General features: G+C 53.2%; 7 protein-coding genes across 7 annotated transcripts; 4 read left to right on the top strand and 3 right to left on the bottom strand.

Moving 5' to 3' along the window:
• Positions 1–122: 122 nt before the first annotated feature.
• Positions 123–2,069, top strand: N7477_001481 (FGGY-family carbohydrate kinase; the record flags this gene model as incomplete). Its single annotated transcript, XM_056963144.1, has 3 exons — positions 123–335; positions 395–955; positions 1,011–2,069. 3 exons carry the CDS (start codon positions 123–125, stop codon positions 2,067–2,069), a joined length of 1,833 nt encoding a protein of 610 aa, XP_056826063.1.
• Positions 2,070–2,421: 352 nt separating this feature from the next.
• On the bottom strand, positions 2,422–6,003 carry N7477_001482 (calcium/hydrogen antiporter; the record flags this gene model as incomplete). The annotated part of the gene is made up of 5 exons (XM_056963145.1): positions 2,422–2,686; positions 2,753–2,916; positions 2,967–3,917; positions 3,976–5,816; positions 5,880–6,003. 5 exons carry the CDS (start codon positions 6,001–6,003, stop codon positions 2,422–2,424), a joined length of 3,345 nt encoding a protein of 1,114 aa, XP_056826064.1.
• Positions 6,004–6,540: 537 nt separating this feature from the next.
• N7477_001483 (proteasome regulatory particle base subunit RPT6) lies at positions 6,541–7,830 on the top strand (the record flags this gene model as incomplete). The annotated part of the gene is made up of 3 exons (XM_056963146.1): positions 6,541–6,775; positions 6,841–7,516; positions 7,572–7,830. The coding sequence occupies 3 exons, from the start codon at positions 6,541–6,543 to the stop codon at positions 7,828–7,830; spliced, it is 1,170 nt and encodes a 389-aa protein (XP_056826065.1).
• Positions 7,831–9,086: 1,256 nt separating this feature from the next.
• On the top strand, positions 9,087–9,680 carry N7477_001484 (uncharacterized protein; the record flags this gene model as incomplete). Its single annotated transcript, XM_056963147.1, has 1 exon — positions 9,087–9,680. The coding sequence occupies one exon, from the start codon at positions 9,087–9,089 to the stop codon at positions 9,678–9,680; it is 594 nt and encodes a 197-aa protein (XP_056826066.1).
• A 1,447-nt stretch (positions 9,681–11,127) lies between these two features.
• N7477_001485 (putative ubiquitin fusion degradation protein (Ufd1)) lies at positions 11,128–13,467 on the top strand (the record flags this gene model as incomplete). The annotated part of the gene is made up of 1 exon (XM_056963148.1): positions 11,128–13,467. One exon carries the CDS (start codon positions 11,128–11,130, stop codon positions 13,465–13,467), a length of 2,340 nt encoding a protein of 779 aa, XP_056826067.1.
• Positions 13,468–13,661: 194 nt separating this feature from the next.
• N7477_001486 (transporter YIP1) lies at positions 13,662–14,219 on the bottom strand (the record flags this gene model as incomplete). The annotated part of the gene is made up of 1 exon (XM_056963149.1): positions 13,662–14,219. The coding sequence occupies one exon, from the start codon at positions 14,217–14,219 to the stop codon at positions 13,662–13,664; it is 558 nt and encodes a 185-aa protein (XP_056826068.1).
• A 56-nt stretch (positions 14,220–14,275) lies between these two features.
• Positions 14,276–14,767, bottom strand: N7477_001487 (uncharacterized protein; the record flags this gene model as incomplete). Its single annotated transcript, XM_056963150.1, has 1 exon — positions 14,276–14,767. One exon carries the CDS (start codon positions 14,765–14,767, stop codon positions 14,276–14,278), a length of 492 nt encoding a protein of 163 aa, XP_056826069.1.
• Between the last annotated feature and the right edge of the window lie 24 nt (positions 14,768–14,791).

Consider the following 14,791-nt stretch of genomic DNA (forward strand, 5'->3'; position numbering starts at 1 on the left):
TTCTCCCACTACTTTCATGAATTTCTCCCAACTTCTCTCACTGCCCCCAGTCTTCCGAACTCACAGCTCGCCAGATCTAAGCTCCGTACATTCCAATTCGAGCTGAATAAACCGGTGGCATCATGACCTCTCTACCATACCGTCGTCCCTCCCGTCAGGGCTCTCGACAGGCCACCAGTGATCCTCGGGAGGACTTGCAGGTGCATCTAGATCATTTCATTGGGATTGATGTGGGAACCGGTAGTGCCCGAGCTTGTATCATTGACGCCAAGGGTGACATTGTGGGCTTGGCCTCTGAGAACATAGGCCTCTGGCAGCCGGAACATGGCTATTATGTAGGCCACTCTACACCGGGGAGCCCCTTCCCCTCCTACTACCATACTAATTTGCTCAGGAACAATCCACTACTGACATCTGGCGGTGCATTTGCGCTGCAGTGCAGCGTGCCATCAGCCAGCATAACATTAGCCCCGAGACGGTGCGCGGGATTGGCTTCGATGCTACCTGCTCCTTGTCTGTTTTCAACCATGAAACCGATGAGCCAGTCTCAGTGACGGGACCGGATTTTGATACGGACCGTAATGTGATCCTGTGGCTGGACCACCGTCCGGTCGATGAGGCCGCCAAGATCAATGCCACCAACCACAATCTACTCCGCTATGTCGGTGGGAAGATGTCCATTGAGATGGAGATACCCAAAGTGTTATGGCTGAAAAATCACATGCCCAGGGAGCTATTCGACAAGTGTACATTTTACGATCTGGGTGATGCCCTTACCCATATCGCGACTGGCAACGAGAAGCGCAGCTTCTGCAGTGTGGTTTGCAAGCAGGGATATGTTCCTGTCGGTGTTGATGGCAGCGTCAAGGGCTGGCAGGAGGATTTTCTGAATGACATTGGTCTTGGGGACCTGACTGAGGACAATTTTAAGCGCATGGGCGGTGTTGACGGGGTGGTGAGCCTTGTTCCCTAACAGCCTAAGGTACTTCGCTAACCGGTAGTTCTTCTAGAACGGTGATTATTTGAGCGCCGGTGAGCTTGTTGGCCATCTGTGCGAGAAAGCCGCTGCCGAACTCGGCCTGCCGGCTGGTATTGCAATTGGTAGCGGCGTCATTGATGCTTATGCTGGCTGGATTGGAACCGTGGGCGCCAAGGTCAACTTAGGTTCCAACCAGTTGAATGACGAGGTGGCCAAGAATGATAAGGCACAGGCTTTCTCTCGTCTGGCTGCCGTTGCGGGTACCTCAACCTGCCACTTGGCCATGTCGCCCGACCCTATCTTCGTATCTGGTGTCTGGGGCCCCTACAAGGATACAATCATTCCTGGATATTGGATGGCTGAGGGTGGTCAGTCGGCGACAGGAGAGCTTCTCAAGCACGTCATTGAAACTCACCCTGCCTTCAATCAGGCTACCTCCATCGCCGAGTCTTACCATGCCAACATCTACGAATACTTGAATGAGCACCTCAAGGAGATGGCACAAGACCAGCAGGCACCATGTGTGGCCTACCTGGGCCGACATTTTTTCTTCTATGGTGACCTCTGGGGCAACCGTTCCCCCATCGCCGATCCCAACATGACCGGCTCCATTTTCGGTCTGACCAGCGATAAGTCTGTCGACGGTTTGGCGATCTACTACTACTCGACATTAGAGTTCATCGCATTGCAGACCAAGCAGATTGTGGAAACCATGAATGACGCAGGCCACAATATCACCTCGATCTTCATGTCAGGCTCACAATGCCAGAACGATATTCTGGTTGCCCTCATAGCCTCGGCTTGTAACATGCCAGTTGTGATCCCCCGGTACATCCACGCGGCGGTGTGCCACGGCGCAGCTATGCTAGGAGCCAAGGCTGCTAGCGCCGATTCTCATGGCAAGACTGAGGACCTTTGGGATATCATGGACCGCATGAGCAAGCCTGGTAAGAAGGTAATGCCGACTGAGGATGCAAAGGAGGTGGCTCTGCTGCAGGCCAAGTACAAGGTCTTTTTGGAACAGTGCTACAAGCAGCAGAACTACCGCCAAATGGTTGATAAGGCCATAAAAGGGTGGCGCGTAGCTTAGGTCAATATTATTTCGATGCTTACAATTGATAACCAGAGGATTAATGATAGATTCTCTAGATTACATAGCATGGTACTGTCGGTAGTCATGACCGCGGGAGCTACGAACCAAAGGGACCAACTCTGTTGAGCCTAGTAATGGAGTTCTTTAGCTTATTGGGTAGCAAACATCCCATGAAGGAAACGAGATGAGATAAAATTGGACTTGGGGATACAGCCATAAAGCCATTGGATCGTAATATCAGACTTCATTTCCGCTATGCAAAGATAGTCACGACCAAGACGGTCAGATCGTAGAGATCATTGGGTATAACAGTGCTGAGTAAGAAGATCGGAGCACAGAGTATGTTCATTTAGTATGCCACACCGGTGGTGGCCCGGCCAATGGTGTAGAACTTCTCGGATCGGCTGGCACCAAGGGCCAGAGTATCGAATCGATCCACGCCCATGCTGTCCATGTTACTGTAACCAGAGAGGTAAAAACCGACGATGATTACGAGATACGTAAGAACAAGGATGGACCCCTTGAAGTAGTTGCTCTTTCCTTCGCCGTACACGTACGACAGCAGGAAGACGCACAGGATCACGGTAATCATGTCCCATTGAGGGAAGATGAGGCTGCGTGCATTGATTAGTGACTATAAACTCGAATCATACCCCAAGGCAAAGGCAAGAGACACTTACTTGAAGGAATGACTCGCCAGGGAAGCTGCATCAATACCGCGAGTATACAGGGCACTGAACAGAACCAGAGCGGGCACCTGCAATAGACAGACCTGTAGTGCATACGCCGAACCAATTTCCATGGATAGCGCGATGTTGCCATTCATAGCAAATGAAATAGCATTCTGTCTGTAATTTAGCAAAGTAAATTGATTTCATCGGAAGTCCCACTTACAAGAAACTCAGTCGTGTTGGGCACCAGGGCAAACAAAGTGATACCGAGGAACTTCTCGTCGATATCAACACTCTCCAACACCACGTCCACTGTGTTGACCAGGATCTCTGCAATGATCGCATAGAGCAATGTCGCACCCAGCAGAATGATAGAACTCTTGGATTTACTCCAATTAGGGGCATCATGGCCTCCGCTCGCGTGGGTGGGCTCTACAACAAGACCAATGTCTTCTTGTTCTTCTGCCGGAAGCTTGCCCTGATCCGCAAGAGCGCGGCCGCCCTGTCGCCCGGCAGTATGCGATGTGGCATGCTTGCGATTCCGAACAGCATCTCGGGCATCACGAGCAGCTACTGTGGCAGCCGTGGTAGCAATCTCGGTAAATTGACGAATAAGGCTCTCATTATCTTCACCTGTCAAGCCGCGGATGGCCTTTGCTACAGGACGAGTTGTATCGTCACTGGATTGTGGGGGCACAAGGTGCGGAGTGTGGGCCTTGTTAGCCGTCGTTGAGCTGCCGTCCGTCTGCTCCCATTTTCCTGAGCTACCATCATCCAAGCCGACATGTCGGAGCGATTGGCCGAGAATTCGCTTGTACAGGTGGGATTCGCGAATAGAGTCTCTGTGACCAGAATTGGCGCCTGATGCCTCCGGGCCTCCGGATGGAAAGTGCTGCCTTGGCTCAAATGATTGTGAATCAGAAGCCATGTTGGCGGGCTTTTTCTCCTTCTCTTCATTTTCGGCCCAGATCAAAGCAGCATGAGTCCTGAGAGTAAACCAGAGGCCGATGACGTACGACAGAAAAAGGAGGAAGGCAGCGAACCATGCATAAGGCTGGACGGCTTTTTCGAAGAACGTGTCTTGAACCGCTGCAGTTTGAGAAAAATAACATTGGCGACAGTCCCGACTCTCTGCGCCAAGCGGTCCGGTGCACGCATGACAATTCAACTCGTGCTAGGGTGGGGAAGTTAGCTTGCAAGTTGATCGGCGGTGAAGGAGGAACGACACTTACACTGCCATAGACCTGGTAGAACAAAGTGGGCCCAAAAGCAGCAATCACGGCAAACAGCAGCATTGTTGAGGTGACACCGGCCGATTTTACATTGAACCGCTGTGTTTTGCGCTTGATGGCGCCAAAACACATGGATAGGCCGGGCAAAAACAAAACACCAGCAAAGATACTGCCGATGATGGATCCCTCGACGAGCTGGGCCTTGCCCTCGGTCAAGGCGACGCAATAGAGATACACCTCTACGATGGTTGAGAAAAACGCATTGATGGCGGCACCCAGGCCCATCGAGGACTGGGCTGAGATTGAGGCCACAGCCTGGCCGATGAAGTAGGCCAAGGGGATGATGGAGAGCAGGGCAAGAGTAAATATTAGACCCGGGTGCGTCAGCCAGCTTTGCATGCCCAAGAATTTGCTCAGGAAATGGTAGTCGACGATAACGAAGACGACCAGCCCGAGCAGATTGATGAAGAAAATGTTTGTACCGTCAATTGTGTACTTCCAGTATCTTGTACCGGCAGCTCGATAGGTACACAGCAGGACGGATGGCGACGATGCAGAAGTGCTCAGTCTAGCGTAGGAAGAATCGGAATGAAACGAAAGAGCAAGAGGATGGCGTCTAAGATGACTCGCCAGGATAGTGGTTACTCGGCCCATCGGGATCCAGAAGACCAGAAGCCAACAGACGAGGGACGCCACGAGCATCAACGGGCCCACAAGGAAGTAGAAAAACACGAAAAACACCACGCGGCCGAGGGTCCATTCGCCACGACCAAAGAGACGGCGTTTCGAATGATTGAATTGCAAGTCGTCGCCTTGCCCCCGCTGGGGCCGGCCCAGAAGGCTATCTTGTTCGCCGGCCGAATCCACGCTGTTTCGTCGACGGCCAACCAGCGAGCGATCTCTGCGAGGCCCGAAGAAGAGACGACCGTATTCTAGATCGCCGTTCTGCCACTGTTCATATTCACTAATACTGCGCCCTTCACCTTCGTCTTCTTCCGCGTAGTGTTCGTCACTTTCCAAGAGAACAAAGGAACCAAATGGGTAAAACAAATATCGTGCTAGACCCCAGAAGACTCGACCATACGCCACCGCACTGGATGAGTAGGCAAAGGAAAAGCAGGCAGCCGCAGCCAGCAGGGAAGCAAGAGCAAGCCACCATCCAAAAACCAAACACCACAAGAAGTTGCCCCAAAATACTAGTCCAGGGACACGACCGCCGGGGGATGAATGGATATCCCCGTCAGCAGTCTTTTCGACGGAGCGGCTCTTTTTATACACTGCTGGCTTCCAGATCCTGATACCGAATGGATGGGTTTCGTTGATGGCTTGCTGTCGGTCCTTCAGAGTAAAGCTTTCGGCATCGCTAGTCTCGCCTTCACCCTCCTCGACGTCTTCGACTCCGTTGGCGCTGTCGGCATCGCTTTCTTCATCGGATAGCCGAATAGAAGGCAGCTCGCCCGATGCCTCCATCGGGTCCGGCATGCCGGTCTCATCCCCGCTTAGATTGTCCGAGTCTCCCCTTGCGAGTGGACTGGGGCGAACACTCGGCCTCCGCCTCAAGGTAGAGCTCTGAGCACGTAAGGGACGAAGCCTGGGCGACTGAGGAGTGGTGGGAGCCAGCTGCAGGGATAAATCTTCCTCAACCTCTTTGACATCATCATCAGTGGAGAACTCCTGTCCCTTTTTAGGCACCTGTCGTTTGGACGACATGCGACGTGTCACCGAGGGTTTCCTGGGACGATCTGGAGCTGCAGTTGATGTCAGAGCGTGACTGAAGAAGTCGTCTTCTTCTTCCAGACGCGCCTCGGATGTTGTGTCGGTGGAATGCGCATCGAGGGTCCCTATCGTCAAACATCAAGATCAGCATCACCGTTATCTCGCAGGTTACACGATACAATTCTTACCATAGTTTCTCCGTACCGAGGGCGTCGGCTTTGCAGGACCCGAAGACCCTGCGACGTCGTCACTGCTAGTCATCGCCGGCCGAACCGGGCCTGGGTTCTCGAGATCTTTCTTATCACCCGTCATTTTCCTCGGGCGGATCCGCAGATCAAACAAAAAGTAAATCCTAGTCCCTCTCAAGATCGTCCGATATTCCGAGAATTTAAGAGCTCAATAGCATTGCGGGGTTTTGAAGCAGCTGAATCACTCGAGATCATCCGCGTCTCATCAGCTGAGATGGAAAATAAAGCGCTGCAAGCGCAAGGTAGCAAAAGGTAGCACACCCAGCATGGGGAGCTTCCTGATGACCCGATGGCAGCACAAGCCAATTACATCGCTCGCTGACTCATCCGTCGGGAAGCTGTTATCATCACGTGATAGTCGGATTCATGCCCTCTTTTTCAGGCACTAATTAGTCATGTGCTGGTTCCCGCAGCTTCGAGCTGTTCCAGCTACACGGACCCAGCTCAAACATCCTCATCACTGCCGCCACAATTCTTCCCCCTCGACTCTCATCCATCGCTTCAGACTGGGTGCTATCAGACCCTCGCGTACGGACCTTTCCCTTTGGATAATAGCCACGAACGCTTGACCTCCCACCGAGAGCGTCATCCTTTCCCCATCATGGCGTTGGATAACTACTATCGCAACAAGATTGAGGGGATGAAGCTCGAGATTATTCAGGGCCAGGCAGTTCTGCGTCGACTTGAGGCACAGCGTAATGACTACAACTCGCGAGTGCGTCTCTTGCGGGAGGAGCTCGGTCTGCTCCAGCAACCTGGCTCCTACGTCGGCGAAGTGGTGAAGGTGATGAGCACAAAGAAGGTGCTAGTGAAGGTACATCCGGAAGGGAAATACGGTACGGCAGCTATCTTGAAAGAAAGGGTGTGGGATAACGTGACTAATGGGTGACACGATACATAGTGGTCGATATCGCGGACAGCGTGGACATTAGCAAGCTCACCGTGGGCAAGCGAGTGGCCCTTCTTTCGGACTCTTACAAATTGGAAAAGATGTTGCCTTCTTCGGTTGACCCCTTGGTATCACTGATGATGGTGGAGAAGGTGCCAGACAGCACCTACGACATGATCGGTGGTCTAGACCAGCAGATCAAGGAAATCAAGGAGGTGATCGAGCTCGGTCTCAAGCATCCGGAGCTATTCGAGTCTCTTGGTATTGCACAACCGAAAGGTGTCCTGCTGTACGGACCTCCCGGTACTGGTAAGACGCTGCTGGCCCGAGCCGTGGCCCATCACACCGACTGCCGATTCATTCGAGTGAGTGGCTCGGAGCTGGTGCAGAAGTACATCGGCGAAGGTAGCCGTATGGTGCGAGAGCTGTTCGTAATGGCCCGAGAACACGCACCGAGTATCATCTTCATGGACGAGATCGACAGCATTGGATCCAGCCGTATTGATTCGGCGGGAGGCGGTGACTCGGAAGTGCAACGGACCATGCTGGAATTGCTGAACCAGCTGGACGGATTCGAGCCCACGAAAAACATCAAGATTATTATGGCCACCAACCGATTGGATATCCTGGACCCAGCCCTGCTGCGGCCCGGGCGAATTGACCGAAAGATTGAATTCCCTCCGCCCTCGTCCGTATTACCCTTCTTCCTCGTGATCTTGGAATCGTGCTGACAATTTCTACAGTGTCGAGGCCCGTGCCGACATTCTACGGATCCACTCTCGTTCCATGAACCTGACTCGTGGAATCAACCTGACCAAGATCGCGGAGAAGATGAATGGATGCTCCGGAGCCGAGCTGAAGGGAGTATGTACCGAGGCAGGTATGTATGCACTGCGTGAGCGCCGGGTCCATGTAACACAGGAAGACTTCGACCTGGCCACCGCCAAGATTCTCAACAAGCACGACGACAAGGAAGTCGCGGTGTCGAAGTTGTGGAAGTAAACTTGCATATATGCGGAGGGAGGAAGAGGTGATTCATCTCCGGGAACATGAGGGTGATCGACGATTCTGTACCACTAGTTCTAATCCTACCCTGACCATCTCTGACCCGTGAGTTGCGAGTCGTGAATCGTAAATTACGAATGGTATACCATCTCGAGTAACCGGACTATTGAGTGTCTGGGCCCGCTGGAGGAAGTTTGCGAGCGCGGCAGAGCGCGGCGGAGTGCGAAGGACCGGTTGACGCAAAGATAGAGGAACGGAGCAAGGGGGAACCCTCGTTCAATTGCTTGGCCTCTATCCCTTTCGTCTTGGCCCTAATGCTATCGCACCGCCCTGATCCTTGGCACCATTCTTTTCGATCCAAGTCGAACCAGGATCGACGAAGAGATGCCATCATTTGCTTGGCGTGGATCCGGCTGTGTTATTGTCTTGGCAGGATTTAGATCTACACCAGGGAGGCCAAGTAGACCGACGCCGCATCTGAGAATTGGAGATCCGGGAACCGGGGGACACAAGTACGATTTTGGGACTGTGATACATTGAAACAGTAAGAGAACAGATTCCCGACATGAAGGCCGATCGGAGGCCGATCGATTGCCACCTCGTCGAAGAAAAAAGAGGCAAAAGAAAAGGAAGGGACATTTCGAGAAGGAGAAGAAGGGTGGAATTCAACACTAGACCCCCGGCGGATCAGTGGGAATGGGACTCGGTGGGGGAGGGGGGCTTCGGGTGTACCTAGGGATACCTGGCTTGCTTATACTTCTGATCCCCAGGGACTTACATTCTCCGTATCTCCCTGTACCCCTGTGCCCTTGTCTCACAACATGCCATGCAACTGGACCCACTGTGATTGCTTTTTGCTTTTTCTCGTTTTCTTTTTTTCTTTCTTTTTTTTCTTGCCCTATTCGCGTTATTGGCAGTCGATGGTGGAATTGTGTGGCCCCAAAGATATTGTACATATATAACTCAGGTGTTGTCGACACGGTTTGAAAGTATAAGAGACCCGGCGAGCGGAACCACTCCAAAGTGGACTTCCCGCTTTTCGCTTTCCTTTTGCCATCTTATCGTGACTCGAATCATATCCCCAACTCTCCGCGTTCTCCACTGCGGATCTCGAATCCCGTCTCCACTAGAGCTGTCCAAAGTACTATACTCCTTGACACTTTCGGTCTTCGAATTTACCCGTTCCTGTTCCCCCACCCACGGTTCACCGGTGAGGCCCTTTGGGGGAACATCTATAAAGTCCCCCCCGGATCATGTCCGACCTGTGGTGCTCCTTGATCTCTGCCATTGCCCCCAACCCTGAAGCCATGCCTGCTGTACTCCAGTCCACCATCCATTTGCTCGAATCAGAGCTGGTGAAGGCTCGGGCTGCTCTTCAGGAAGTTCGACCCTATGCTGCTCTCCCGCGCATTGGGGACGAGGTCGCTGTCGGCGCCATGGCCGCCTACAGACAGAATCTCATCGGCCGTGCCCCCGACTTTTACGGCGCTCGTCGGCTGACCCTTGAAGAATTGGGCCTCCAGCCTGCTATGCATCAAAACACATCCGATATCGTGCCAGAGATGATGGCCCAACCTGCGTCTATTCCTCCGCGAGCATCTCTGGAGGAAACGCTCACCAATAGTCTAATTCTTGATCACATGGCACCTTATCTCTCCTGTCCCGTCCTTAATGGCTCTGTCGATGACCTCGCGACACCTTCGCGACCTGATTACCAAAACTCCTTACATATTCAGACATCTCGATCTGACTCGCTGCAAAGGCGCGCAGTTGCTCGCTTCGCACGACGACGACTCTTCAACGGAAGACGAGGTATACTCGGCTCCCTTACGCCATATTTTTGCTAGCCTCGGAAGAAGATCCTGCTACAAGATGTACGCACCTTGGTTTTGGACGGTCTTTCCGTACCCGCCGATCTTGTTGCAGAGATTATTCTCACCGATCGATTCAACGTCAACATCCTTTCGATCCGTGAATGTGCCCATTTGAATGAGCATAAACTCATGCAGGTCATTCAGCATGCAGTCCGGCCCACTCGCCCCCAGGGAACTCCACGGGTGAAGGGCGTTTATTTCTTTTCCCCAGTAAATCAACCGCCATGCGCCGTAGCGCGCCACCGTTATCGAGACTGGTGGGGCTCTCGGGTGGGTTGCTCACGGAGTCCCAGCCAGAGCTCGTCTACTAGCTCGTCTGACAACGAAGATGAGGCTACGGCTACCGTCACCCGCCCGGCACGTCAACAACAGAATGAATGGTACAGTTCGACTGGCAAGGTCTTCAAGCACGCCCTGGAAGAAGGTTGGGCACGGACTCTCCAAAAAGCAGAAGGTATCATCGCCTTTGATGCGGTGCTGTGTCGCGGGCCGCGACACGATGTCAATCGATATACATCAGTGACTGAGGAAAGCGCGCCCTCTGAAGGCCCACTTTTTGAACCGGCGGTAGCTACGGTCGCTTTAGGGCCCCATGGCTGTCATGGATGCCATAGTTCTCCCGAAGGCCCAGCCATTTGGGGTCAATCTCCCGATATGCACTTCCCACTGCTGAGCCCGATACCATTGCACAATTCGCGTATTGCTACTGCTAAACGACCGGAAATGATACCAGGCAAGCATCCGCTCCTAATTGCAAGCTGTGCGGATTGTCTCGCCGATCGCTGGTGCCAGCGCTGCAACAAGTGGTTCTGCTTCAACTGCCTGCCCAATCCGCAACATGTACGGGCCAATCTTTCCCCCCACCAAACAGCGGTACGGCAAGAAGACCACAATGGACCACGGACGCCCGATCGAGAAGGTGTGTGAAGCAACCCATGACCCGATGATCGATGCCATGTACTGACGGCGTCCATCAGAGATTCGAGCGAGGTGTGAGCAAAGACTGCTGGGAATGCGGCCCGACTGTAAGTGGACTCTTCAGCTAGCAGAGCTGTCAGCTGATGATAGATCTAGTGTGCCTCTTGTAAACGGGACTGCCAGCACACCTGTCAGAGCTGCCGGGGTGATTATTGCATCGAACACAATGAGGGTTGCTCTGCCACCATGGTGAGTTCTCGCTCAGCTGCGCAAGGACTATCACTGACATGGTCAGTGTGATTGGTGTAACACCAGTGCTCGCCACCGCATGCGAAGTGTCCATTAAAAGAGACTTGTGGTTGACATATAGTTGGATTTCTAAGCGGGAGTTGGCGGTAGTGGAATATGATCTGATTAAGCGTGGGGTGGAGAGAGTCTTCCAGAACTTTGGAGCTTCCCGCCTTCAAATACCCAAAAAAATGAACCTCTTTTCTTTTCCATCATGGATACCTTAACCTGGTCAGCTCAGCTGGCCGTTGCACCTCCGCGACACACTTCTCGTCTTCCTGGTGACAAAATCAATCTTCCGCAGTCCGCATTGGAACAACTCTTAGCGGCTGCCCCTCTGCAAGCGGTGGCGCCGAACTCGCGAGTTCACACCCCGTCCTTTGACCCTTTCAATCCTCACACCTTCGCCGCTGAGGCTCGCGCACGCCAACAAATAGAGCAACATCAGCAGCAGCTTCCGCATCCCCTCACGTTCCGCGTCGTAAACCCCGAGAATGGTCGGTTCGTCTATGCTGGGATCCGCGAGTTCTCTGCAGCGGAGAATGAAGTGGCGCTGAGCGCTCTGCTGCGGGAGTCGCTGGGAATCCAAGATGACGATTTTTCGTTGGGGAAAAACGGCGAGACGCACATTTCGGAGATAGACGGTCCTGAAGGGCAGTCAACACGGACTGGGCCTGCGGTCACAATACATGCAAAGCAGCTTCCCAAAGGCACATATGTGCGCCTTCGTCCGCTCGAGGCTGGCTATGACCCCGAGGACTGGAAACCCTTGCTAGAGCGCCACATGAGAGATAATTTCACAACCCTGACAGTCGGTGAGCTGCTGACGGTTCCTGGCACCCACAACGAGTCTTTCCGGTTCCTCCTTGATAAAGTTTATCCTGAAGGTGAGGGGATTTGCGTCGTGGATACCGACTTGGAAGTCGATATTGTGGCGCTATCGGAGGAGCAAGCACGAGAGACGTTGCAAAAAAGGCTGGAACGAGCAGCGCGTGCACCGGGCACTGCGAGTGGCAGCTCCGTTGGTGGGGTGCTGGCCCTAGGAGAAGATGTTACAGCCCAGGTCTTGCCCGGGGAGTACGTCGACTATGAGATTCGGGACTGGAATCGGGATGATACCCTTCAGGTCGAGCTCACAACAGACAATCCCTCGATGTGTTTATTCGCAAGCCCGCTTGGCGCTCGCCAAAGAGGCCGTCCTCGGGAGGACATGCATGTCTGGGGAGACTTTTCGGATGAGACGTCCAAGAGAGTCAAGATTTGTCCTACAAATGTGGCTCTTGAAGGGGCCGAGGCCCTCTATATCTCGGTCTATGCTGTAACGTCCCACATTGAAGTGCTATCACAGCAGCTGCCGGTGAAATATCATTTGCGGGTGACTGCGAACGACTCCAAAGAGGAACAAGATGATTTGGTAGAGGCTCATCAGCCCGGGGACGTGATGTGCCCAAATTGTCACCAATGGGTACCAGAGCGAACATTAATGCTTCACGAAAACTTTTGTCTTCGTAATAATGTGCTCTGCAATCAATGCCAAACCGTTTTTCAGAAGACGTCATCTGAGTGGGAGAAGCACTGGCATTGTCCCCTCGACTCATCTCGTGGCAACGATGCATCCAGTAAACTCAAGCACGACTCCATATTTCACAAGAATTACGACTGCACTGATTGCGGCCTTCAGTTCAAGGGCCTTCCTTCCCTTGCACAGCACCGGACTACCGAGTGCCCAGGGAAGTTGATTCTCTGTCAGTTCTGCCATCTTCTCGTCCCACAGAAAGGCGAATCTGATCCGGATTTCCTTGACCCCGAGGTCATGCTCTCCGGTCTCTCGCCGCACGAATTGGTAGACGGCGGCCGCACGACCGAGTGTCATCTGTGTGAAAAGATCATCCGACTGCGAGATATGAACACCCATCTCCGCCATCATGACCTGGAGCGCGTCTCACGCCCGCCTCCCCGAATATGCTTGAATCAAAACTGTGGCCGCACGCTCGGCAGCACAGGTAACGACTCTCTGGGACTGTGCAACATCTGTTTCGGTCCGTTGTACGTGGACACCTACGACCCTGATGGCAAAGCACTCCGCCGCCGGATCGAACGTCGATATCTTTCACAAATGATGACAGGATGTGGAAAGCCTTGGTGTCGAAACGAGTATTGCAAAACAGGAAAACAGAAGGTTCATCCCGATGCTGCCACTCCCGCAGCCATGAGCGTGGCCGATATCACGAAATTGACTCGGCCGCTTGCCGAGGGTGTCAACGTCCAGCCCGAGGCTTCAAACACCGCACCTTTCTATTTCTGCACTGATGAAACGGGCCAGCACCGCCGCAAACTCGCCGAAATGATCTTCGCAGAAGGACCTACGGCTGGAGGCAAGGTATATGACCTGGAATGGTGTGTGGCGGGTGCTGAAGCAGCTGGAAGCGATTTGGACAAAACGCGAGAATGGCTCTCTAGGTGGGCACCGGCGCGGGAGAGACGTCTCGATGATCGAGACATCCATTGGGGGAACCTTTTTACCGCATGCATACAAGATCTACGGGGAAACTAGATAGAAGATTTTTGACGATTTTAATAATGCATAATGATATATGACACAGGCTGAAGCTCGTAATATTCATGATGAGATGCAAAAGACACTCCGGCGTGGTCCAAATCGTTTTTCGAATGAACCTACATCAAGTAGTCGATAGCTCATCTCAGACATCAAGTCCCTTTTGAACTTGTGTCTCCGACTAGCCCTTCTTAAGCAGCACCAGTCTTGGCTGCAAGTGTGCCAGTGCCCCGAGAAGAGAAAATCCCCATGATACCGAAGACGACGTAGAACAAAGCCAGCGGATAAGCAACCAGACCCCGCATACCGCTCATACGAGCCACGGAACAGAACATTCCCGAGGAGCTGTAGGTGCACCAGCCGACCGCCGCGGTTGTCAAAAGGTAGCCGAACAAGGTATCCATGGGGAGGAGAATACCGATTAGCGCAGTCAGGACGAGCGGCAAGAAGCAGTAGCCCAAGACGCTAGCGGAGCGCGGAAAAGTGAGAGTCGCAGAGAAATGACCGGCGGCCGAGGCACTGGACATGGAGGGCTTGTGGTGAGGGTTGTAGTTTGTTGGGTCGGCGGCAGTCGGGGTAGGAGCAGTATCGAGGGCCGGGGACATGAGACTCAAGATTAGATGCAAGGCAACGGTTCCAAAGACTGCGACGCCGTAGATATACCCGTAAAAGACCTTTCCTGAGAGGAGGAGGAACGTGCCGTACAAGACAATGTAAAGTAATGCGCCGTAAAGGTCGCTATCGTCCATAAGGTGGTTGTCAATGGAGGCGAAAGGGTTAAGGACAGTCAGAGTCTGGAAGTAAACTAGTTAGCATCTCGCTCTATAATTGTTTCGTCTCTTCTAAAGTAGACACAGCCACATCTCCAAGGAGGGAGTCCAAAATGTTGCTTCAGGAACCCGGCGCATTCTCCCAGGAACAGCACCGTCACGAGCAAACTCACCTTGGTGCGAATATGCTCAAAGTTGACACCTAACTCCTCCAACAGTGGAGGCTCGCCATCATAACCCTCTGTGCCAAACGCAGCCAGCCAACCTGTCCGCAATCCGCCCTGTTCACCCATCCGCCCGCTCACACCACCAGAAGGAGATCCGAATCCACCATATCCACCACCGGGATAAGCCTGTGCCGATGGATTGGGGGCACTACCAAAGCCTGCGCCATAAGATGCTTGTGAAGGGGTTGTGTGGCCGGAGACTGAACCGTAGGACGAGGGGAAGAACTGGAGATTCTGGGTGCTAGCCTGGGGCGGGTAGCCCTGCTGTTGCTGCTGCTGCTGGGGATAGTATTGAGCCATTGCCGAAGGACGGCGAAAAAATGA

This window comes from Penicillium maclennaniae (genome assembly GCF_028827695.1).
Source record: "Penicillium maclennaniae strain IBT 15551 chromosome Unknown utg000002l:1.0-2354659.0:1.0-2356205.0, whole genome shotgun sequence".
Classification (NCBI taxonomy): domain Eukaryota; kingdom Fungi; phylum Ascomycota; class Eurotiomycetes; order Eurotiales; family Aspergillaceae; genus Penicillium; species Penicillium maclennaniae.